The 27,214-nt window shown below is 43.0% G+C and overlaps 1 protein-coding gene across 1 annotated transcript; it reads right to left on the bottom strand.

Annotated features, from left to right (window-relative positions):
- Positions 1-1,239: 1,239 nt before the first annotated feature.
- Positions 1,240-27,214, bottom strand: apcdd1l (adenomatosis polyposis coli down-regulated 1-like). Its single transcript, XM_072451791.1, has 4 exons — positions 27,010-27,214; positions 5,556-5,721; positions 3,721-4,240; positions 1,240-2,248 (listed from the first exon to the last, which is right to left on the bottom strand). Exons 1-4 carry the CDS (start codon positions 27,092-27,094, stop codon positions 1,469-1,471), a joined length of 1,551 nt encoding a protein of 516 aa, XP_072307892.1. The 5' UTR covers positions 27,095-27,214; the 3' UTR covers positions 1,240-1,468.

Genomic DNA, 27,214 nt, shown 5'->3' with positions numbered 1-27,214 from the left:
ATCTGAAATGATTTTGAAATTTGCCAGGATGCAACTGAAAAGTAAATTGCAAGAAAATTGGAAGCTAAATATGATGAATGGGAAAAAAAATAAAAGAAGAAGATAAATAAGGGGTGTAAGTAATAGAACATGTAATGAACTTCTCAACGAAAGTTAATTGCTTTTATGCAAACTTTGGGATTACGTCCAAAAAAAAACATTATGTGGCACCAGACTTCCTCTTTTTCCCATATGAACAATTTCTCATCGTAAAAAGCCATTTAAAAACACAATTTATTAAACCGTAGAAGGTGGCATTTCTATAAAAAATACATATGGAGTTTTATTGAAAAGTCAAAACCAAAATTCAATCTTTTCTCGGATATTTTACAAACACGACTGGTCTAAAATAACATATCTTACATAATGACTCCGTATTGGTGGTCTATATACATATTAGTCTTACGTAGCAATAAAGCAGTTCGCAGCTGGAATTTGCAGTCGTTTAAGTGAGAGTCTTATGGGGCAGCTCGTGAAGGCCAGTTGGGAAGTCAACAGACCGTGAAGATATAAAAGTCAGCTTGGTCTTCTCAATGTCTCGTGAATTTCTCTGGCCAGACGATTCGTGTGGCCGGCATCACATGGAGAAGGGGAAAAGCTGCCAGGAAAACAGTGTCCGTCAACATGCGGAGTTGAGTTTAATCATAAAACATAAAATGAAATAGTTGCTGGTCTCAGAAGTTGTTCCAGCCATTGGCATTGGTTTGAGAGTTGTTCAAACCAGTAACTCTATCTGGCGGGTAGCAAATGCTTAACCTACTGTACCACCAGAAGATTTGGGAGATGACAAATGATAATAAAATAAAGTTAGCTCAATCATTAGGCAATACGTTTGTACAATGTCAAATCGTCTTCTACACACTGATTACTTTAACTGAAATTCAACTTCAAATGCAAAGGGATTTTTTCAATCATTCTCTTCTTTAAAATTAATAATTTTTTCACTTTTGTATATTGTACCAGTTTCCCAAAAAATCCAGTTAAAAATTTGCAAAAATTAAGAAAAGAGTTTCATTCATAATTCCCTATATAATAAGATAAGAACATCAAATCATTTTCCATTAGATATTTTTATTTTTTTCTACTTGTACATAATAGGCTACTTATTTGTGTTTTTTCATGCCTTTTGCCTGAGTTTTTCTATCTTTGTCATTATATTTTCCTGTGTGAGATCCAAGTAATTTCCTTTGATCAATAGAGAAGTTAAAATTCAGTGGTGAAATCTTATTAAACCCAATCAAAACTACTCAGAACATAACCCTCCTAGTTGGGCAATACTTGTCATCATCAAATCAGAAAATAACATCAAATTATAACCAATAATTTTTTTTTTGGCTGGGTTGTGATCACACAGAGACAAGCTAGAGCGAGCGGGACGAGGACAAGCTGCCAGAAAAACAATGTCTGTCAACACATGGACTTTACGGCTCTAATAACCACATACCCAGGTGTACAGTACCAAACCCAGCGCTAGCAGCAGCACATGTCCTTTCCACCGCTCAGCCCCGCTGGTGGACAGCTGAATTTGCTTGCTATGGGAACCCAATCTTTGCCTGTGGGACATTCTCTCCTCTTGTCCCCCACTGCATTGCACCAGCGGCGTCTGGAAGGAAGTGGGCCTCTTTTGCGGTCGGTCCGGGCTCGATCCATCCGTTGGTCTTTCCCCAATGAACAGCAACGCTTGTTTTCTATGGTCCAGCTCCGTTTTAAAAAGCTCGTATTCCTTGTGGGGCAGTTTGATCCCCAAAGCGGTACACCCGTGAGTAGTCGTAATGTCTTGCGTTATCCCGACGTCCCAACTTCCTGTCAAGCCACATTTCCCTGGTCTTGTAGAGTTGAGTAGCTTCGCCGTAGCTGGGTCAAACGGCGTGACTTGCACCTGCGTGACCTTGAAGACAAACTCGGTAGCTGAAGATATTTTGGCCGATGGGTTACCTTGAGCGTAGTGGCCGGAAGCCGTTAGCGTGAAAGTTTGTTCCGTGCAGAACGGGTCGGAGTAGTGCCGGTAGACACCTCCCCATTGGTGCGTTTCGGGGTCAAACGTGAAGTCGCGGGTGAGGAAGAGGACAGAGGGGCGGGTCTCGCAGCGCCGGCTCACCCATCGTCCCGACAGAGACAGGGGAGGAGAGGGTCCGCGGGGCAGGGCTGCGGGCCGAAGCTCGGAGGAACGGTAGACCAGGGCGCACACGGGGCAGGGGTGGATGTGGTGCTGAAACGGCAAGGAAAAGATTGATGATGTTATGTAATTAAGTTTAATAAAAAGAAGTGCCCCAGACCTGTACGGATCGATATTTTGTAAAAGCAGCTCTTAGGGTCAAAATGAGTCCGCTGTGTGCTGTCTGAATGCATCTAATAATAGAGCAGAACCAGGAAGTAATGTGTGTTTCTAGTCCAAATTCCCCAAAAACAAATACATTAAAAACATAATAATTCCACCACAATATTTGATGTTATCTTGCATTTTGCCAAGAATGATTCTGCTTTTAATAATTGTTACTATTATGATTAGTTTTTTTTTTTTTCATGAAGTAGTTACTAGGCCTGAATCATGCTAAAAATGCTACTCAACTTAAGTCTTTATTCATACTTTATTAAAACTGTGTTACCCAACATGTTATTACAAATACTGAACTAATTATTTTAACAATCCTGCAATAGTTTAGTTCTAAGGCAATAATTTAGTTCCAAGGAGTTCAATGGCGCCAATACAATCCCAAAATATCGCTGAAGCCCGTCAAGCCAGCAATTGTTTGGCTCTTGATTTCTTCAAGACATAAATCATTGTATCAACTCTAACCTTGTCCTGCACACTAATCCTCCAGTTTGAGATCCAGACTTTCATGAGTTTGGACCAAGAGCAGCACATTCATCATGTTTCCACTTGTACAGAAACTGGGTCCAACACTCACCCACCAACAGTAAAAGATCTATTAACATTAATATCCCTATTATGGCATCAGTTCTGGGAAGTCCATATTTTAAAATGATGTATTTTACACTAGTCACAGAGGATTGGGCATATGAAAACGCATAAAAGATTAAAGGTCATTTTTAATGTCCAACGTTATGCAAAATGTAGGCAAATATAATTACTTTACTCCTTAACTTTGGCAAATTAACAGTGTAAAAAAAGTAAAATCACAATAATTATTAATACAATGATTTTCTTTTTGTCTTTTTTTGTTGTTGAAAATATGGCACTGGACACCATCCACTAAAACGTGATAAAATTACTCCAATTACAATGGAAAATCAAATCAAATTGAGCAGTGAAATGATCAGAATTTACATGAGGCAATCTTTAAATAGGGGAGGAGCTAACTAAATATGCAGGATTCAAGAGTATAACTAAATATGCAGGATTCAAGAGTATAACTAAATATGCAGGATTCAAGAGTATAACTAAATATGCAGGATTCAAGAGTATAACTAAATATGCAGGATTCAAGAGTATAACTAAATATGCAGGATCCAAGGGTGATATTGGACAGGCCTGTTGAAAGGTGCATTTTCTATTGTATCATTGTGTGTTTTGCCTGCTCTACAACTTGACAATGGATATTTCATTGTACTGAATCAAAACATTATTTCATGTATCTGAAACAGAGCAAAAATTTTCAGTGTGGCTACATACTGACATGATTAAAGCACAAACACCTCTGATAAGAATAAAGCCCTTACCATGACGTTCTGCAGGGGTTGCTGGTATCCTGTAGGAATATGGTACGTCCTCTGTGTCCACTGTGTGTGAATATCCCCCAGAAACAGCTCCTGGACTTTTCCTCCATGTCTCGATTGCTGCGTCTCCACCCGCACCAAGCCCAACTCCGTCATCGAGAACCCCATAGTGGCGAGACATCCCCGCCCGGCCCTGGTGTTGTATAGCTCGTACACCTTTCCTGGGACCACTCGGCTCAGGGTCACCACCACGCAGGAGGGCGGGAGGCGGGAGGCGAGCCTTTGCTTGGCTGACTGGCTGTGGACCACAATGCCCACTTTGTTGATGTGGTGGTCCGTCTCCGTGCCCCCCAGGGTGATCCAGGAGGCTTGGCGCAGACGAAGCTTTCCCCAGATAAGGAGGGAGTAGGCAGGGTCGCCACAGGTGCTGTCTGTGTAGTAGTGTTGGATGGCCTGTAGGTGGCGCGTCGGGTGGAAGCTGTAGGAGCGGAGGAGGAATTCTGGACCAGGACGAACTTCACATCTGGAATTAGAGAGGGATTTAGTTGTGTTACATAGATCAGGCAAAACAATTAAATCAATCAATCATTGAGCCTTTAAAATACAATAATAATAGACTAACTTAAACAAAGGTCTCAGTGCAGGACAGGTCCGCTCCGGTGTGTGTGTGTGAGTGATATGTGTGGGATGAAGTTGTGAAAGGGACCCATGATGTGTGTGATGTATGTGTGATTTATGTGAGATGTGTGTGATGTGTGTGTGGGGCAGAGAAAGACCGGTGACAGAGCGTTGCTACCGGCCCCTGCCTGTGACAACAGAGTTTTGACGGATAAAAGTTTATCTCCAGCTTTTGCTTAAATAAAACAAAGTTGTGATTCAATGAGTAATAGTAAAGGATCTAAATGCTTTGTGCACCAAACACAACCTTCCTCAAACTGGCTCCTTCTCTCCTCCCTGAGCTCAGATCACCTTCTGCCTCATCTCTGAAAACTCGGTTCTCAGAGGTGCAGAGTTTCTGGACACAACCGCACAATCCCGCGTCAAGTCTTTTTATAAATCCCAAACTCAACGTGGAAAACCACTTAGGTTAAGGTTACTTTTGGGCCCTTATAATGAGACCCCAGGTGTGTGACTACCTACTTTGGCAAAAAAAAAAGGGCATAGAGTGAGAACCATACGGAAACAACACCCTGAAGCTATCCCAGCGTTAACCTCATGCCTAAGTAACAGTCAAGGTTTTGGGGGAAATACATTTTCACTTATCATAAAGATGACTTATAGACAGAAAATATTTGTTGGCTGTAAAAATCTTTCTGATAAGCCAAAGATGGAGTCATTGACACAGATAATTAGGATCTGGAGAGTTGAATCATTTTGGCAACAAAAAAGACTTTGAGCCGTTGAGTTATTGGCTGGGAAGTTTTTTCCTCCATCAATCATGAAGCAACATGAGCGTGACAAACGGACTGAGGGCGGAGCCTTTGACCCATATCAAACTTGTTTTATGTTTGCTCAACAAGTTGTTTGCGACCCCTTGCAGCCATGATGAAGTTATGCCACTTACCTTACAGTGCAAATGTATCACTGATTTGTAGTCAAAAGCTACATTTTGACTTATACTTCATCATTAACCCTAGAATGACCAAAACAGTCACACATAATCTGTTGGGCTTGAATAACTAATGATGTGGCATACTATATTTTAATTGAAATAACCCCTTCCATCCCAAACTGCTGTGGTGTCATGCTCAAAGGCACCACAGCGGCACGAGTGGAAGAAAGATGTTATTTAACGTACATTCCGCTTTCAAACTGTTGCATAAATCATTTGTAAATACCTTGTCGACACCCAGGTTCCGTCCAGAGTTGGGGGTACGTTTGCTGTGACCTTTGCCTTGTCCTGCTGATGCTGACACTGCGACTCCCATTGAAGACTCTGGCTGACATTAGGAGACGAGACGGGCACTTCCCAAAGTTTACTCCTGGACGCGGCCACCAGCACGACTGTGGGCGCAAAGGAAAAGACAGAAAATATTATGCAAAATCAACTTTAATGAGCCTGAAACCTTGCTACAGCAGTGTTTCTTCATCATTAGTTTACTCAAAGTTGTATTTTGATTGAGTCGTGCTTGTTTGAGTAATCCTGTCATTCCTGTTTTCACTTACCTCTATCCCGGCCCACATCCCTGTACTTAGTTGTGATTATTTGAACAAATCAGAGTCAGAGTAACACATGTATGGTTCTAAAATGTCACGTAACTACTTAAAAATAAAATACAAACATGTAAATGCTCTGCTTGTTAAAGGGAAACATCACTGTGAAGAGGCGGAGCTTATCAGTTCTGCAGTTTTGAACAGGAAGTCAATGAACCTGCTTCTATTACTAAGCCGTTTTAGATGAATATTGCGGTTTACGATGAACAAAATGTTAAAATGATTATCTACTTATGTTATAGGCTATTTAAATACTATCTGGAGGGGAAAAGCATATGTCTCCTTTAAAGGTGCACTGTGTAACTTTCCAAGTATCTCACTTATTGTCTTCATAGAGATGTTATTGATTTGCCTAATGGAGAGAAGAAGTTAACACACCAGGCACCAAGTTACAGGTCAGATCTGTGGAAAGGCGACCCAGCTCATAGAAAGAATTATTCTAGTTTAATGTTATTTGAATTTTTTGTCTATATTACTTTAATTTAATAATGGAAGATTGATAGTTAAGCCCATACTGCGAAAAATTCCTTTAAAGTTTAATAACAGAGATGTGACTTGGTAAAACACATACTTAATGTTGTGCTCAAATGATTATCAAGCGCATTCATCAAAAAGCAGCAGGCAGTTTCAGTCCCGTTTCATGATATATGTAAACACACTTTGACTGTGAGCTGTAATTTTGGTGGATTTTCCGTGTAATGAGCGGTGAGAGAGGTTGCTAAAGTAACCATACAAAACCATAGAAAAACCATGAGCAGGCACTTTGGCTTGTCACTGTAATCAACAACTCACATACTGTACTCAACTCAGGGCTTGGGACCGCTTCAGGCCACACAGAGGATTTTTGGTATTATTATACAAAACATAAACTCGACTCAAATGTGTATATATATTTCCGACTTTAAAAACGTGATGTCAATAATTTTATTAATCAGAATTTAGATTGATGAATATGACAAACATTTATTTAAAGTTAAAAAAAAAATCTTTGCATGCAGAATTTACTTTTTTTCATCATTATTAATTTCTATCACAATTATTGTTCTACTCTGTGTACTTAAAGGTGGAATATGTTACTTTTCTTGTCTGCGCCTACCTCGAAATGTTCCGCAGTATGGTATTCAACATCTATCTCTTCCACCGGGGCAAGTTATATGTCAGATCTGTGGCGAGGCGAACCCTCTCACAGTAATACATTTGTTCTAAAGACAAGCATGTGGCAGACCCTCCACCAGAAAAGTTACAGAGTGCACCTTTAAATCTGCCATTTGGGAGCAAATCTGTGTTGCATGAACTGAAAACTTCATTTAAATGGATTTTCTTTCATTTGTTTCTCCAGTTCTGGTTTTGAAAGGCTTTATTCTAGATTTAGACCTGGTTATAAATAACTTCTGAACAAACTCGGGAAACAACTTGCAATAAACACAAGCAAATGATTAAATACTCTTACTTGAATACAATTGGGATGCCACTGCCATATATAATACAGGCCTATTTAGTGATAGCAATGCCTTTTACATTACAATTATGTATGGATTGTAACAGTCCTGTGGTATTTTTACAAACCTTACTGCAATTGTGTACATGTACTTAGCGTAGACCTCTTGTATATCATCTTACAACTGTATTTTAGTCATTCCAAAAGCGTACATGTAGGTCAGTGAGAACAGCAGGTCTCCAAGTCCCCAAACATCTGGCCATAATGTGATTCAATAGGCTCTTATAATGATGAATGGGGCTTGCCTGAGTTCCACCAGACATTGACAGTTACGTTAATTCAAATGAAAACTTTATTCATCACATAACGGTTACAGATCTGACACATCCACATCTGCATTCTCTCGGCCTGTTACTGACCATGTTTTATTCCATTGCGTGTGTGTGTGTGTGTGTGTGTGCGTGCGTGTGTGTGCGTGTGTGCGTGTGTGTGTGTGTGTGTGGAGGGTCTGGTTACCGGGGAGACTGGAGTGGACCCTCATGGCTGCAAACAAGCGAACTCGGACACTAAGGCCTGGGTAATACTCAAGGTTCGGTTACAGCCCCAAAGTCAAGTCAAAAGGGGAGTGTGTAGAGTCAGAGGTAGTACATAAATGATAAAAATGTGTGTTGTAGTGGTTGTCCTAGGGCTAAAAACCAAAACCTTTTTAGTTCGAGCCCAGTGAAATGTACTGCATGCTGTAGTTATGTCCTTGAATACTAATGAACAGTGATGCATCTTGTTTAAATGTCTGCCATGTGCGTCTCGAGATTGGAACGATTGTGTTTTGCTCTCACTTTGCAACAAGTAAAGGAGACATAGTATACTTTTCTACAAGTATTAAACTATAACATAAGCAGATCATTATTGTACATTTTGTTTGTTGTAAACTGCAATATTGGTCTAAAACAGCTCAATAGAAACACTGAACTGCAAACCTCTTCATGTATTTTCTCCAAAGCTAGAAGCAGATTGTCATTTATTCGTTTTTATTGTTGTCGTTCTTCAACCCATCCAGAGAACGGTAAAAAAGAGAAAAGTAAGGGCAGAGCAGTGGGCGGAGAACGGGGGTAAGTGAAAACAGGCATTCTCAAGCCTCAAATGAATAAACAATTGTTGGTTCATGTGAAAGTGGCAAAGACAAAGCAATGTAAAACGCTTCAACAATATTATTTTTAAGCACGCAGCACGTCATCTCACTTCCATTAAGCTACATTCCTGCCCGTATTGTTATAATCCCTTTGGTCCAGTTCCTTTTTCATATGCTCATCAGCACCAAGACACTTTTACAACGACCTCAAACTTACGTTCTCCCCGCTCCACTTTAGGGAGAATGTAACCTGCGTACAGCCTTGACTATTTTATTATTTTCCTACGGCTGAGCAAATGTAGGAAAAATTGGTTTTCTGTGGACATTTGAGCAAAAGGATGGATTTTATAAGCTTGTTAGTGTCAGAGGAAGGATATATTTTTTCTTCTTCATATTTTTACGATTAGAATGCGTGCCATGTGTTGACCGCGACCGCAGAAGTATGAGCTACTGACGGAGGTGTTCCCGAATGTCTCCCCACCTGCGCAGCCCACAGACCGACCACAAAACCAGATCAGAGACTGACGATGAGGGAGGGTAGTTTGAACGCTTTGGATTCAGTGTTTATTGTCAAAGCTGTAGGGTAGAAACTATAGACCTGACTTTTTTTTAACATTAGAATGCTTAAAGGTGTACTATGGAACCATGGAGACAAGCAGACCAAGTGGCAGGTCAGATCTGTGGAGAGGCGAGCGCTCACAGTAAGACCCTTTTTCATAGTTTTGGCCGGGGTGCGACTTATACTTGTATTTATACATATACTTTTACTCCGGAGTGACTTATATGTGATATTATTTGTTATTTTCACACTTGCAACCGCATTTCATACTCCAGTGCAACTTAAATATGTTTTTTTCTTCTCTATTATGCATTTTTTGGCTGGTGCGACTTATAGTTAGGAAAATACGGTACGTTTAATGCCATATTGTGGAAAATTCCAAGCAAAGGAATAGCAGGCAGCGGACCATCCACCAGAAATGTCCCGTAGTGCAGTTTTAAGTGGTTGTGTATGTCAGTAAAACATTTATTTAGCAGCAGAGGACAAACTCTCGTGAAGCAGTTTGAATCAGGCTAAAAACAGTCTACTAACTAACACAACACGCAGAAGAGTGAAATAATTAGAACAAGCCCCAGCAAAGGTTCATGGACTTTCAAAACACACGTAGGACGAGGGCACCACTTGATGACATCAGCGAGGCGTTTTCAGCTCTTGAGATGGAAACATCCAGATAATGCAGGATTAGTCAGACGACGTGTGAATGAGACAAAACACCACTCCAGGTACTGTGTGTTTGTCTGGAGGTGAACGTGGTCAAAAAGTCACATACATGTCTTAAATCTGCCTTATTAGAGATGTTGTACACTTTTTGCACAAATCAACCTTCTTTATAACATCATATTTTTAGCAGTGAGGGTCAACTACAAATGTAAATCACAACAGAAGGTGGATAGATTGATAGATTATACAGTACCTATTATAATTTATAGGTTCAAATATATGTAATTTATGAGTAGGTCGTTTTTTTACTCTGATGGTAAAACTTAGGGATGTCGAGATATCAAATTTTAGTGTTATAATTATTGTGAAAAAAAAAAGATTATTTACGATTATTGAGACTGTTACCAAACAAAAGTGAAATTGTCTTTCTTTCCAGTGGTCTAACATGTTACTGTTCTTCAAGTTTGTGATCGGCTTTCCAAAAAATAACTTCCTGAAAGACAGAATAAAGTTAAATTTGACATTTAGATCTATTTTTGGACTGTATATTGAACAAAAAATACTTAATTTTGCTTTTGAAATTGTCACAATTATTATTATTCTTTTTTTTTTTTTATTTTGTGACCTGGATAATCACGAGTATCCATCCATCCATCCATCTTCTGCCGCTTTATCCGGGGCCGGGTCGCGGGGGCAGCAGTCTGAGCAGGGACTCCCAGACTTCCTTCTCCCCAGACACTTCCTCTAACTCCTCCGGGGGGATCCCGAGGCGTTCCCAGGCCAGCCGAGAGACATAGTCTCTCCAGCGTGTCCTGGGTCTTCCCCGGGGCCTCTTCCCGGTGGGACATGCCTGAAACACCTCCCGAGGGAGGCGCCCAGGAGGCATCCGGAACAGATGCCCGAGCCACCTCAGCTGGCTCCTCTCGACGTGGAGGAGCAGCGGCTCTACTCCGAGCTCCCCCCGTGTGGCCGAGCTCCTCACCTTATCTCTAAGGGAGCGCCCAGCCACCCGGCGGAGGAAACTCATTTCGACTGCTTGTATCCGCGATCTTGTTCTTTCGGTCACAACCCAAAGCTCATGACCATAGGTGAGGGTAGGAACGTAGACCGACCGGTAAATAGAGAGCTTTGCCTTTCGGCTCAGCTCCCTCTTCACCACAACGGTCCGATGCAGCGACTGCATCACTGCAGCCGCTGCACCGATCCGCCTGTCGATCTCACGCTCCATCCTTCCCTCACTCGTGAACAAGACCCCGAGATACTTGAACTCCTCCACTTGGGGCAAGGACACCCCACCCACCTGGAGAGGGCAAGCCACCTTTTTCCGGTCGAGAACCATGGCCTCGGATTTGGAGGTGCTGATTCTCATCCCAGCCGCTTCACACTCGGCTGCAAACCGTCCCAGTGCATGTTGCAGGTCCGGGTTTGATGGAGCCATCAGGACAACATCGTCTGCAAACAGCAGAGATGAGAGCCTGTGGTCCCCAAACCGGACCCCCTCCGACCCCTGACTGCGCCTAGAAATTCTGTCCATAAAAATTATGAACAGAACCGGTGACACAGGGCAGCCCTGGCGGAGTCCAACATGCACTGGGAACAGGTCTGACTTACTGCCGGCAATGCGAACACAGCTCCTGCTCCGGTCATACAGGGACCGGACAGCCCTGAGCAAAGGGCCCCGGACCCCGTACTCCCGGAGCACCCCCCAAAGGACACCCCGAGGGACACGGTCAAAAGCCTTCTCCAGATCCACAAAGCACATATGGACTGGTTGGGCAAACTCCCATGAACCCTCGAGCACCCGATGGAGGGTATAGAGCTGGTCCAGTGTTCCACGACCGGGACGAAAACCACTCTGCTCCTCCTGAATCCGAGGTTCGACTATCGGTCGGATTCTCCTCTCCAGTACCTTGGAATAGACCTTACCCGGGAGGCTGAGGAGTGTGATCCCTCTGTAGTTGGAACACACCCTCCGGTCCCCCTTCTTGAACAGAGGGACCACCACCCCGGTCTGCCAGTCCAGAGGCACGGTCCCCGAACGCCACGCGATGTTGCAGAGACGTGTCAACCAAGACAGTCCTACAACATCCAGATACTTTAGGTACTCAGGGCGGATCTCATCCACCCCCGGAGCCCTGCCACCGAGGAGTTTGCGGACAACCTCAGTGACTTCAGCTTGGGTGATGGATGAGCCAGCCTCCGAGTCCCCGGTCTCTACTTCCTCTTCAGAAGACGTGACTGAGGGATTAAGGAGATCTTCAAAGTATTCCTTCCACCGTCCGACGACATCCCCAGTCGAGGTCAGCAGGCCTCCACCCGCACCGTAAACGGTGTTTGTGAGACACTGCTTCCCCTTCCTGAGGCGCCGGACGGTTTGCCAGAATTTCTTTGGTGCCGACCGATAGTCCTCCTCCATGGCCTCCCCGAACTCCTCCCAGGCCCGGGTTTTTGCCTCTGCGACAGCACGAGCCGCGGCTCGCTTGGCCTGCCGATACCCGTCGATGACCTCCGGAGACCCACAAGCCAGAGTGGCCTGATAGGCCTCCTTCTTTAGTCTGACGGCATCCCTTACTTCCGGTGTCCACCACCGGGTTCGGGGGTTGCCGCCACGACAGGCACCGGAGACCTTGCGACCACAGCTCCGAGCAGCCGCATCAACAATGGAGGCGGAGAACATGGTCCACTCGGACTCAATGTCCCCAGCCTCCCCCGGGACATGGGAGAAGCTCTCCCGGAGGTGCGAGTTGAATACCCTACTGACAGAGGGCTCCACTAGACGTTCCCAACAGACCCTCACAATGCGCTTGGGTCTGCCAAGTCTGTCCGGCTTCCTCCTCCGCCAGCGGATCCAACTCACCACCAGGTGGTGATCGGTTGACAACTCTGCCCCTCTCTTCACCCGAGTGTCCAAGACACGCGGCCGGAGGTCTGATGACACGACAACTAAGTCGATCATTGACCTCCGGGTGTCCTGGTGCCATGTGCACTGATGGACACCCTTGTGCTTGAACATGGTGTTCGTTATGGACAATCCGTGGCTAGCACAGAAGTCCAATAACTGAACACCGCTCGGGTTCAGATCGGGGAAGCCGTTCTTCCCGATCACCCCTCTCCAGGTGTCACTGTCATTGCCCACGTGGGCGTTGAAGTCCCCCAGTAGAACAACGGAGTCCCCGGTCGGTGCACTGTCCAGTACCCCTCCCAAGGACTCCAAGAAGGCCGGGTACTCTGCACTGCTGTTCGGCCCGTAGGCCGCCACAACAGTGAGAGACCTGTCCCCCACCCGAAGGCGGAGGGACGCGACCCTCTCGTTCACCGGGGTAAACTCCAACACGTGGCGGCTGAGCTGAGGGGCTATCAGCAAGCCCACACCAGCCCGCCGCCTCTCCCCGCGGGCAACACCAGAGAAGTGGAGCGTCCAGCCCCTCTCGAGGAGATGGGTTCCAGAGCCCAAACTGTGCGTGGAGGTGAGGCCGACTATATCTAGTCGGTATCGCTCAACCTCCCGCACAAGCTCAGGCTCTTTCCCCCCCAGCGAGGTGACATTCCATGTCCCCAGAGTTAGTCTCTGTGTCTGGAGATCTGGTCGCCGAGGCCCCTGCCGTCGACTGCCGCCCAGATCTCTCTGCACCGGCCCCTTATGGATCCTCCTGCGGGTGGTGGGCCCACGGGAGGGCGGCCCCACGTCGCTCTTTCGGGCTGTGCCCGGCCGGGCCCCGTGGGGTAAGACCCGGCCACCAGGCGCTCGCCATGGAGCACCCATCCCAGGCCTGGCTCCAGGATGGGGCCCCGGTGACGCCGATCCGGGCGACGTGAACTGCCTTGATTGTGTCGTCGTCATAAGAGGCTTCTGAACCGATCTTTGTCTGACCCGTCACCTAGGACCTGTTTGCCTTGGGAGACCCTACCAGGGGCATGAAGCCCCCGACAACATAGCTCCCGGGATCATTCGGGCACTCAAACCCCTCCACCACGTTAAGGTGTCGGTTCAAGGAGGATGGATGGATGGATGGATGGTTATCACGAGTATCGATAAACCAAATAATCGTGACAACCCAAGTAAAACTATCATTATTGATATTAAAATGGCTGTTGGTATTCATGAACACTATTCCCAGCCACCTGGAATGAGTTAAGAATTCAAGAAAGGTTCTTTGTGGTATATTTTTCATTCTGTATAATGTTTCTGTAGGATAACAACTAAAAACTAGCACACAAAAAAAGAAAAAGTATTATTGGCAGTGTACAAGTAAACACAAGTATGACAAAAGAAACTGCACGTTACACAATATAGATGGGACTCGGGACAAAACAGGTAGTGAACCAAAACACACAGTGCCCCCTCCTGAGCTTTCATTTCCTGCCTGTCTCCTGCTCCTATCAAGTGCAGGTGAAAAGACAAAAATACTGCTTTAAAATAGGCTAAACATGAAGGAATTCTGTGCTTTCTGGGCTTGGATCAAACCAACTTTCCCCCAGAAATGAGTCAAGACAAGTCAAAATGAAAACACAACTTTTGGACATAGACTTGTGCTTTGTCAAACATTCCTGATCATGTATTTTTATAAATCCCTTATCCCTCAATTCCGTTCCCTATTCACAGGTAAAGCCACTAACTTAAGACTAAAACAATATAAGCAGGTTTTATGGAATATTTTACAATGCACACCACAATAATTAAAAGAAAAAGGAAAACTTTTTTATAGAAAGATAATGCAATGCAATTCATTAAACCAAATGTATTAGATTCAATCCAAACATTTGTTTTGGGGGGTTAATATAGGATTACTCTTATAAATAAAACTATCCATATACAGTAGCTGCCTTGAGGTTAAGATTAAGCTACATCTTTAGATTTTTTTGCTTTCTTCTAAATATTTAAATTGGGCTTCGAATAGGTCCAAACGATCAAAAATCAAACTTCAACGTTTTACATTATTAATACCTTTCTTCACATACTTTGGCATCGAAACAAGTTTGCAATCTTCTCATCTTTGTTCATCAATGTTTCCTCCTCCATCTGCCCTGTACCCAGAGGACCCCAGCTGGCTTTTCATCGGATTAAACCAACCCCCAAATCTGAAATCCTGTTAATTTCTCCCACACGCCGGTGCAAACGTTACATCTTTGACCCGGTACTTTCTATACTTTTCCCGAGGTCACATATGGTTGAGTTTCCAAAACCGAACTTATAAAAGAGGGGCTTAGTGAAACAGTATTGCTCATTGCTGGGTTTAAGTTTTGTACAAAGCGAGTTTATTCTGACCGCGATGGTGTAATGCCTATGATAATGTCCAAACCCCAGCCGTGCCTATACGCAGCCGTCATGTCTCATTAGCTTAGTCTTGATTTATTCTTTCCACTCGTCTAATACAGTGAAGTTCATTGCGGTTTATGGACGTCTTTTAGGACACGTTTTGTGAAACTATGAATCATAAACCAATCCAATCACAGCATGCGTGGCTGCTTTCTTTGTGTGCAGATTTGTGTCATTTTTATTGTATCTAGACAGTATAGCCGCTATTGTGCAAAGAAATAAATACACAAATATATTTTTAAATACACAAATACATATATTACATAAATACTGAACAATTTTGCCTTATTTTTTAAAGGACACCTTTTTTGTGCTAACATTTTTCCTCATCAAAAACTTACCTGGCGTTGCAGTTTAGCTTAATTTATTAATCCTGCTAATATGACATCATATATAAAAATCCAGAGGTTCCCTGTACGGTTTTAAAGTCCATAAATCAGAATACATTCAGTGCAACTGCTCAGGGCAAGCTAGGGCAATTCTCTCTGCTGCCAGTAGATGACTGTACAATGACTGTTTTATGACAATAAATACTGATGAAGCAGCACTTAATTTAGCATGTGAGGTTTTAAAGAGTTATGTTAAATGCCAAAGCAAAGGTACAAAAGCATGTTTAAAGGCCAATAACAATACAAATATGGTAAATATGTGTCAATTCAAAGGCATTTTGTTGGATAAGAACCCTAAGCAACTGGACAGACAAGAAAATTATTAGAATTAGAAACATCTTGGTTGAAAACTATGTGGAAAGAATTGCCTGTGACCATCCCAAACAGCTGTTTCTCTGTCATTGTTCAACATTACAGTGATTGAAGGGACAGGCTGTTTGGGTTAACTGTTCATTGACATGAAACATGTCCTTCAATCATGGTTCAAAATGAACTAGGTACAAGCCATAGTAAAACAATGACTTGGTGCAAAACTATATTGATGTAAAAACACCAAAATATGGCACAATGACCACATCTGCTGACTGGTGTACTGCAAAGTGAAGCTACTTAAACCAAGCTGGATACAGTGCAGATGACGAGGCGCACAATTTAGCATGGACATGACCAGAAAGAGTCTGGTGAAGGTAAATGGGCTTTAAAAACACAGAGGAGCCTGTTTAATATGACGAAAAATCAACAGAAGATGGTTAAAAGGTCAAAGTGATGGCACTATCAATCCGATACCAATAAGTTTTGTATTAAAATGCACCGAAACTCCTCTATTGAGAAGAATTTACCTTGTATATCATTATTTTGACTCCATCCCAACTTGAACTAAGAAAAAGTGGAGAAAACCAACTATAATATTTTGTTTGAGAAATTTTGAATATCAGCATTGATACTTTTACACCTAAATCCATCATCCAACCATGTTTAGCATAATGTAGAACTTTAGAGAATATATGATGTTGTAACAGGCAAAAAATATCCACATTTCAAGAAGTACTTTATACATTTTAAATTGTATTTATTTTTTCTTCTTTACGGGGAAAATACCTCCTATAATAGCTGCATGTGTCCACCAGGTGTCACTGTTGCTTCCCCTGTGTGCGGTCTAAATGTCGCGTCACACATGAATAGACTGAATAGAGACACATTGAGCAGAAGACCTCCGAGCTGCTTCTACCTGTTTATTTGCTCTGGTGATTAGCATTTGATTTGGCACACTCTCTGTCTCTCCTCCATGTGCACTTTTATGTAAAGCTTTATATGGGACTGTGCTGTGAAAACAAGATGATTCAAATCCAGTTCTTTTGATTTGGGATTTGCGTCACACTGACGGTTAAGTCCACCTTGTGCCTCATTCATTATAGAGCGGGATCATGCCAAACTATGCTACACCCTTAAGTGGAAAGAGCAGGGTAAATTATGAACATATATAACTCAAATGACATATTCATGGGGTTCAGTTTCCGCAACACGTTTGTTGTGTTACGACTCAACAAGTTGTGTCGTAGGTTAAGCATTCACCTTTTGTTCACCTGTCAACAGTTGTACAGTTTGTGCAGGTCAAAAAGCATGCAAGACACCTATGGTCCCTTTCTACTTACAGGGGCGGTGCCAGGGGGGACTTGGAGGAGCGCCCACAAGGATGGACCCCCACTCTTTATCACCTAAAAATATGCAAACGGCAACCACATTGTGTTCAAAATGGGGCTAAAGAATTCCACTTTAGAGGTTATGAATCACAGAGGGCTAACAACATTTAATCTTGTTAAGAAAAGCTGAGCAAAGACTGCAGCCCCCCCTTATATCCACACCTAGAAAAATGTGTCTATTTACAATTGGTCATTCAACTAACATTTTGATTGCAACATTGTCTTGCAAAATAAACATATAATGTAAAAACTATTGCACTAACTCAATGTCTCATTTGTAAATATTGCAATATTGCACTTATGTTTTTTCATTAATTTGTAAATGTCTTTTGTTCAATCATTTTTTCATCAATACTAATATTTATTTAATATTGCTAACTCTATTTCTTCTTCTGATTTGTAACGAAAACATTTTCCCTTAGAGATAAATTGTGTGGCAGCAATATTGTACTATTCAAAATGCAATTTACCACACAAAATCTATAGATTACCAACCCCATCATAAAACTGTATTGTCTCTATCAGAGGTTGTGTGCTATATATTCACTGCAGTATTGTTGACAAAATATGAATAACGTGAAGAACTGCTCCCATGTAACCTCAAATGCAAACGCAAAAAAGAAGAAGATTGAAGCACATACCAAAGCACACAGTATTTATCTCCGCTGAATTGCCGCACCCATCCCATCCACGAACATGCTCCAAACTTAACGGCTCATTTCCCCCGATGGCTTTCACATTCTCTCGTGTCTTCTCTGCCTTTATTTCTAATTGCACGTGACATGTCTGCAGTTGACGAGGTGAGCAGAGTTTCGGGGCACGATGCGGGACAAATATTACTGAGGTGAAAAAGTGCAGAAATACTCTTCATATTTAGTTGACTGCCGGCCATCATTCATAGTTTACGGCTGTTGCTTTTTTGCCACGCACATTTTTTGGAAAGCGTTTTTAAGACACCTGGATTGATTTTTAATGTGGAAATTTTTCAGAATACACACACACACGTTGACATTTCGGTTGCGTTTATGTTTTTGGCACAGCTTTGCATAAAATACCACCAGGGAGAGCGATTAGCTGTTGGTGCTGCCCTCTATACAGAAGCATAGAAATATAACCTTCTTAACCTTCTTGGTATCGGGTATAAGTTTAATTTAATAAGGGGGAAACATTAGGAAAAATCAACATCAATGAGCTTTTAACCGTTACAACAGTATTTCCTCATCATTCGTTTATTCAAAGTTGCATTTTGATTGATCCCTGTGTGTTTGAGTAATCCGGTATTGTCCTGCAACTGAGGCTCGAGTGCTCAGAAAATTCCTGTTTTCACCTACCCCCTATCCCCGCCCACATCCCCCCACACATACACTAATGATGAGGAAACACCATTGCAACAAGGTTAAAAGCTTAAAGTTGCATAATTTGTCCCTTTTCAGCATTCACTTATTGTTCCCCTGACAACGATTGTACGGTTTGTGTCTAAATTGTTGAAACAAACTATTTATGAATGACTTAAAAAAAAAAACACGTAAAGCCGCTTGTTACGGTGAAAAGTCACTGTGAAGAGGCGGGGCTTATCAGTTCTGCAGTTTTGAGCAAGACGTCAACGGACCTGTTTCTATTTATCCGTTTTAGATCAATATTGTGATCACATCTTATGTTATAGATCAATATTAATTAGCTGAAATCTACTCAGCTAATTAATGATGAACTGATGGAACGGTGATGGCCAACATACCGCCCAATAATCACTCTCTCACACACCACATTCTTACCGGAGCGACGTGGGTGAAGTGTCTTGCCTAAGGACACAACAGCAGCAGCGGTCGGAGCTGAGATCGAGGGCGTGTTCACACACCACATTGAAATGGAGATAATACGGTGACTAAACCCAGCGCTAAATTGGACTAGACCAGGACTAAAAAGGGCAAAATCACGTGTAAAATCCAGCGTGAAATGAGCTCAAACCAGGAGAAATTACACCCTCACAACCAGTCTTTGTCTTAGAACTCAAACATATAGGCAAGATTGATAAAATGTCTTTCCCACTGACACAATTTTTGGAGCAGGTACAAACAGACGTATGGGTTAACTTATGGTTAACACCTGAAAGTCCAAAAAACCTAGTGTCCATTTATTCGCATAATAGGCCTCTCAAAGCGCTTTACATCAAGGAAGCATAAAACTTATCCCTCTCCATTTGAGGCAAGCAGGTGAAGCCACCAGGTCAAGGACAAGTTACAGGTCAGATCAGTGGAGAGGCGACCCCGCTCAGAGTAAAAAATGCATATTAGTCAAAAGTATATATATTAAGGAATAAAAACACCACATGTTAGTATCAAATAAGAACATTCAAGCTGTTTAATGCCATACTTTGGAACATGTCAGGCAAAGCAATAACATCTCTATCAAGACCCCAATGCCAGAAAAGTTACATAGTGCCCCTTTAATACTGGCTTGGAACTGGCACAAATAGGCTTTAAAACACAGGTCAGTCCCATAGCAGCAGTGGTCCGCCCTGATTGCTCCACATTGCACAACAACAGGCATTACCGACTCTGAAACTCTTGGCCAAACATTTTAAGCTCCGTTTAACCTGGTCGGCTGCGTCGCATCGCTTCACTCTCACTCCCTCTCGATCCTTCGCCTCGTTGCCAAAGTCAGGTGAAGGTCAGCGTGATTTAAGGGGCTTTTCAAAGAACATGAAGCGTGCCGTGTTGTTTTAACCCGCTGTCCCCTTGTCTCCAGTCCTCAGCAGCCCCACATCGAGCGCTCTGACCGGGACTATCCCCATGTCCAAGGGCAGCGCGCAAAGGGCTACTGTTGTCTTTTCATCACAAAGTAAAGCTGCCTAAGCCTGCGGCCTAGTTTATTTAGAGAAGGGATTATACGCAGGTTTGCCCAGCGGAGTCTGCTGCCAAGTGAGAGCGCGGACCGTGGAGAAAGCAGTATGGTACGGGGCAACAGATTTAAAGGGCCTGTGCCTGTAATTTTTTTATTTTTTTTTTGCATGTAATAAAGTAAAAATCTGTTTCGCCACTGTACAGACGTGTTGAAAATGAGACCAAAGCGCCTTCTCTGCATCTAGTTAGAGAGCGTTTATTCTCCGCGAAGCAGGAAGTGTGCCGTTAGCGTGCTAATGTTGGTTAGCTTTACCGTCGCAGCAAAACTCGCTCTGGCCTCAGAAAGTTGTGAAAAGTGAAACTCATTGTGGTGAATATTTGGGATGCTGGGAAGGCGTTAGGTAAGTGATCGATACATTTGGACCGTTGCATTTTAAATGAACTAGCTCTGTTTTTCACGTTTTAAAATGTTGTATCTTCTTCTGTATGTACTGTATCAGCAAAGCATAACAACAAAATCAAAATGTGAGTCAAAATGAACAGTCAAGAGCTTTTGACCTTGGTCTTATTGGTCTTATCTTACATCTCTTACATCAATCTGCCCACCTCTCCACCCTCATCAACAGCTCCCACCGGAGCCCTCGCACCCTGTTCTCCACCGTCAACAAGCTGCTGCAGCCACCGGACATCACTCCACCCTCCTCCCCTGACCTCTGCAACTCTTTCCTCCTTGCCTTCAATGACAAAATTTCCAAAATCAACAGCTCCATGACTGCCGTCTCCATCAACTCCATCACCACCCCCACCCCTGCCCCCCCCCCCCTCTCCCTGACCACCCACCCTTCCCTCCCCTCACCACCTTCTCCTCTCTTAACTCCTCTCATATCATAGACCTCATCACCGCTTCCAAAACCACCACCTGCTCTCTCGACCCCCTCCCAACGACTCTAACCAAGGCCTGCCTCCCTGCTCTCATCCCCCATCTCACCACCCTCTTCAACCTGTCTTTATCCCTCGGCCATGTTCCTTCCATCTACAAACTGGCCTCCATCACCCCCATCCTCAAAAAATCCACCCTAGACTCCGCCAACCTCTCCAACTACCGCCCCATCTCCAACCTGCCGTTCCTCTCAAAAACGCTGGAACGCATCGTCGCCGCCCAACTTCACACCCACCTCCAGTCAAACAACCTCTATGAACCCCTCCAATCTGGCTTCCACCCACTTCACAGCACTGAAACAGCCCTGGTCAAAGTACTCAACGATCTCCTCACCTCTGCAGACTCCGGGGCCCTCAACATCCTGTTACTACTAGACCTCAGCGCAGCCTTTGACACTATAAACCATTCCATCCTCCTACAAAGGCTGCGCCAACTGGGTGTTGAGGGCTCTGCACTTGACTGGCTCACATCCTACCTCACCAACAGGCAAGAGTTCATTTCCCTCTCCGGTCACTCATCCACCCTCTCCCCAGTAACGCAGGGGTCCCCCAGGGCTCAGTCCTCGGCCCCCTCCTCTTCATCTGCTACATCTTCCCCCTTTGGTCACATCCTCCGCCAACTCAACCTGGACTTTCACTGCTACGCTGACGACACCCAGATATACCTCACCACCAAATCCACCCAAAACCCTCCCCTCAGCCACATCGAAACCTGCATCTCTACAATAAAATCATGGCTCACGCTCAACTTCCTCAAACTGAACAGTGACAAAACAGAGCTCCTCCTCATTGGCACCAAATCCACTCTCAATAAAACTGGTCCCTTTTCACTCAGCATCGACACCTCGACCATCACCCCCTCTACCCTGGTACGCAATCTCGGTGTCATCATGGACCCCACCCTCTCCTTCACTCCCCATGTCAACCACATCGTCAAGACCTCATACTTCCACCTCCGCCGCATCGCCAAAATCCGACACTGCCTCACCCTCCCCGCTGCTGAATCCCTCATCCATGCCTTCATCTCCTCCCGCCTCGACTACTGCAACTCCCTCCTCACTGGCATCTCCTCCCATTCCCTCCATAGACTCCAAATGGTCCAAAACTCCGCTGCCCGCCTCCTCACCCACACCCGGTCCCGTGAACACATCACTCCCGTTCTCCGCTCTCTCCACTGGCTCCCCATCAAGCAGCGCATAAACTTTAAAATACTCCTCCTCACCTTCAAAGCACTTCACCACCTTCCCCCCCCCCTACCTGTCTGACCTCCTCATCCCCCACCGCCCCTCCCGAGCTCTCCGATCCTCCTCCTCTCTCACCCTGGCTGCACCAACATCCCGACTCAAAACTTTTGGCGACAGAGCATTCTCCCGAACAGCACCCCGACTCTGGAACTCCCTCCCCCAACCTGTTCGCCACTCTCCCTCACTCACAACATTCAAATCCCGCCTAAAAACATACCTCTTCACCCAAGCCTATGACCTCCCCTACCCCTAGCCTCCTCTACCCCATTGCCTACTCTTCTACCCCCTGTTACATCCCCATCTTTTTCTCTCTACTTCTTCTGTCTTGTTCATTTTATCTGTATATTAATGTGTATTGTACGTGTTGTCCCCCCCTGTCTGTAAATACCCCCCCTTTTTTATTATGTTCAGCGTCTTTGGGTCACTGAAAAGCGCTATATAAATAAAAGTTATTATTATTATTATTATTATTATTATTGCTCTTCTCGTTTACTCACTTGTTGTAGCTCGAGAGATTCGTGCACGTTTGAGTCATCTTTATTCTCCTGCATTCCCGACGTCATCGCTCAGAAAATTCCCCGGATGCACACCTACTGCCAACGTTGTTCTTAGAGTTTTCCTTTTAAAAAAAAAATGGTGATTGGATTTGGCAGCGTCGCATGGACGTTTTTGGCATAAATGGATGAAAAAAAAATCCTTTTCGCTATTGTGAACTGCAGCTTTCTATCTGGGGCCGTCGACATGGTCCGGGAGCGTTTCTTATCATCATCTTACCATATCGCCCAGCCCTAGATCAGGTTCATTATCATTTATTAGGTGGATATGTGAAAGCAATAATTTAGCCATTGAATTGAGCGAAATTATAACCAAAACATCCCTAATTTGCCCATGACAACCACGTCCAATGAATCTAATATGCCATAGCATTGTTTAAGAGGGGGCGGACATTTGGTCCATTAGAGTTCAGAAGGAAAACATCATTCCTTTGGTTAGATGTTTCATATTTGTGCAATGGCTGGTGGTCAGAATCTCAGCAATAACTTTGTCAGTTTGCCACTGGGCATTTAGATTGAGGCAACTGGGAAATGATGATGGGTCTAATCAACAACATATTCTTATTTCCTTCAAACTGTCACCCACAACAAAACTATTATGAACCTAAATGAACCCTGAAGTACACAGCCAAGAGGTTTTGGAGTGCTGCGCCGGCCTCATCCATTATGTTGCGGATGATATGGAAGATTCAATATTCCCTTCGAAACACTAAATTATCTCTCCACTCCGAAAACCAAAGTCTAACCCTGAGCCCGATAACAGACAGGAAGAGTTGATGGTCCATTTATGTTTTTGAGTCGAGATTACAGCTTCACCTTGATCCAAAATTCTGGTTTGGATCACACATTTTTGCCGGGTTTTCTCAAAATGTGGAATACACACGGGTCAAATGGCAAGGCATCCCGAATGACCGGATCATCATGGGTTTTGTATTTTGAAAATGGAGTGAGCTGAGGTTGTGGGTTTCAAACTGTTTCCAGCAAATGTGTCCAGTTGGGTCGCGTAACGTTGGCTAAATTGGCTGCAGTTATAACGCTTGTCTTCATTGGGGAGCCGTTTGGGTTGGATGTTAGCAGCGAAAGCGTGAGTCATTACTGAATATCTGAATAACCATATGTTTACCTTCCCGGTCACAGTTCCAGCTTGACTTTCCGAGCAGGACCACATTAATATGTAATTAAAACACCACTGCCCAGGCTAAAAGCTACAACAACAACAAAAGGAAAAAACAGTTTGCAAATACTTTTACGCATTAACGCCACTATCGGATAAAAATACAACCTGCATGTATTTTATGTTTACAATTTTCTTTTACAAGTTAAATGTGAACTACGTAATGTTTATCATCCAAGCCCTGATTTTTCCCCCCTTTTTTTTGCAATAAAACACATCTTGTGCCATATTATTTAACAGGTAGTAGACATTCCACCTTAAAAGTTACATAATGCACCTTTAAAAACCAGAACAGTTATTTTTGTGTACTACTTCTACAGTTTAGGAATTAGAGAAAAGTTAACATAAAACAAACAAAACAAACAAAAAGGAATTGAATAATGACAATCCAATAAGCACTTAGAAGAATACAAGAATTTACGAGTTTATTAACACACATACACATACAATATAAAGTGCTTATACACAAATAACTAGTGCTTAGTGATGCTTTATAAACACTTTACAGAGGAACCTTATTTTAAAGCGTTTGTATTCCTAACTTGAGCTATTTTTGGTCATGTTTTGCAGTGTTAAATCTATAATTCAATAGGATGCACAGATCCACTGTTCTGTGTTAAAAGGAGAATGCCTCTTTGAACAGAAATGGTTGGTTATTATCTACCTTCTGTTTAAAATACTACGATATACTCAAACCGTGATCAGGCACTTAGCTGCTGCAAGTTAAAATAGGATATAACGACCAGACAATTTGCAGGTGATCAGTGAGGGAGAGGCAATCAGAGAACAATGGGGTACAAAAACTCAAAACAAGGCCATTAGGTTACAAAGACATGACCGTTTAAAGCTCCAACTTTTCCCTTTGGGCATGACAAATCTAGCTCGGAGCCGTTTAAATGTTTATCTTCTCAGACCGGTAGCTTCAGATTGAAAAGGACATCTAAATTTTAAAATTCTTGGAGGAAGGAGAGATTTATAAATCTTCATTGTTCATAAAATGTCAACTTGTAACACTTTTAAGGACCAGAAATATAATACTGTACTTAACATTCATCCTCTCGTACTCTGAACCACAATTTAACCACAATCCAACTCCGATGGGACACAAACTGGAGCCGTCCACAACTGAACCTTTTGTTTCGCGTCCCATTCAATCCGATCAATTCAAGATGTTTTGTTCAAAGTTGAATGACCACTCAAGACAGCCTCGTGACCTGTAAACTGGGGTCAAATAGCGCACAACAGTCACAATCATGATTCACTAGCGACCTATGCATCGTTTCTGATTACATAACAACACATTTAAAAATATATATACGTATGCATCTGACAAAACCTGCAAGAAATGTAGTTTGATCAGCTGAAAGGAAATGCTATATTTTAAACATTTTGCTGCTTTTCCAATTTAGATACTCATTTGCCGATGTTTACTTAATTTAGGTCTTTTTTTAAAATCACAGTCGTCCACAAGGTGTTGTATATTGTAAGTCACAAGTGCAATGGAAAATGTCTAATAAAATTCTAACAACAAATGAACTTAAAACAACATAAATCATCAAGTCGTTATAACCCAAACTGGGAGTACATTTTGCCTTGATGTTGCACAATGATATTTAACCATATACAGATGTTCTCTCGTGCCCATCATCCTAACCAGCTTTGACCGTCCAAACTGGTCTTATTTCCTCCTCAGAGGGACACATCGCCTCCATAATCATCTCTTTGCTACGTGTACAAGGCCTAAGTAATGTCTGCCTCCTGTTTTTACAGCCATTTACCGTAATCACAACATTAGTTCCAGGGCTACGCTTTCTTGCACCCATTCAACTATTGTCCTCCGAGTGTCCCTCCGCCGATCTGCGGTGTCTTTGAAGAATGCGACTTTTCACGAAAACCAACGTCTGCTTAGGTTTTCATTTCGCCCAAACGTGACAAATGACATAATGGCTTCCAGACAATTTGTGGCTTTGTCGGTGCAAATCCTCCTCATTGTGTGAGCCTTGAAACCAGATGGATGCGGCACAGGTCAAATGACTTAAAGCGAACAAGGTGTGCCGCTTTTGCCGCCTTTGAAAAATGGATTAACAAATATTGTGTAAATACAGCAGTGAATCATATGTGAAAAAGTAACTGCTGTGTATATATTGTCTGGTTTATGCCTCTAGTCAACAAACAATGCACAAAATAGACACAGTACAACATTACAACTCGTCTAGTGAAATATGAAATTTTTAAAAATAATTGCAGCTTTTGAAACATTAAACGAGTAGCCCAGATGAGAATGATTTTATATTATACGCCCATTACATGTTTTTCCAACTAAACTTCAATTTCACAGCTAATTCCCAACTGGCGTGTTACTACTACTACGCAATGCTCCATTTAACGTAAAAGCGTATTTACTCTTAAGGTTATTGTATTTTCTTACTTATTACTACGAGGTGGCATCGCAATATTTTTTCAGAATACTACTAGATTTATTACATTGAGTAAATCATCTATTTTAACTATAACAAAATAACCTGAAAAAGAGATAAATGAGGGTATGAAGGGATTTTCTTCCCTTTTGTAGTAAATGTTACAGTAAATTCATGTTTTGTGCAATACTTGAACCCTAACCCAGACATTTACAGACACATTTTAGAGCATTCTTAGTGTAAATAGTTTTTGAGATAATGCGAAATATATTGCGATATACATTTTGTTCAATATGGCTTGCCCCTTATAAGAATTCTACTATACAACTACAACAAGAACAAGTCTAAACTCTTAACTACTACTCTTGCTGCCAATTTGAAAATAAATTAATACAAAATAAAATGTCAAATAACGCGTCCAATACAAAAAAAACATGTAGTTACATTTCATTTATTACCATATGATTACATAGTTATTATACATTTATTATTTCAATACTACTACGACTACTAGACTAATACTACTGTCGTGACTACACCTTCTACGTCTAATTGAATTCACTTTTCCACGCAGAGTTTGTATATTTCTCCCCTGCTAAGCACAAGAAACTATAATTAAAAGTCACAAATCAATTACGTCCGAATAAATAGACCTTCCTAATAAATAGACTTGTATTATTGTGCCGTCTCTCACAGGTCAAAGTGCGTCTGAACCCACCTTGGCAGCAGCAGAGCAGCCAGGCGCCCCTCAACAGGTGACTGCAGGCTCCAGCGGACATGCTTCCTCCTCCCCTTCTCCTCATTCACACCGCCGCGACGACTTTGATCCCGCGCAAACCCAGGGGGACAGGGGCTCTTCTGTCAACGCGCCGCAAGCACCATGACCCGGACGCGTTCAGAAGTTTCACAAAAGGTCCAGATAA

This window comes from Eucyclogobius newberryi, unplaced genomic scaffold, assembly GCF_026437365.1.
Source record: "Eucyclogobius newberryi isolate DKJ021-1_F unplaced genomic scaffold, fEucNew1.0.hap1 SCAF_19, whole genome shotgun sequence".
Lineage (NCBI taxonomy): Eukaryota > Metazoa > Chordata > Actinopteri > Gobiiformes > Gobiidae > Eucyclogobius > Eucyclogobius newberryi.
This window is presented reverse-complemented; position numbering and strand designations above follow the sequence as displayed.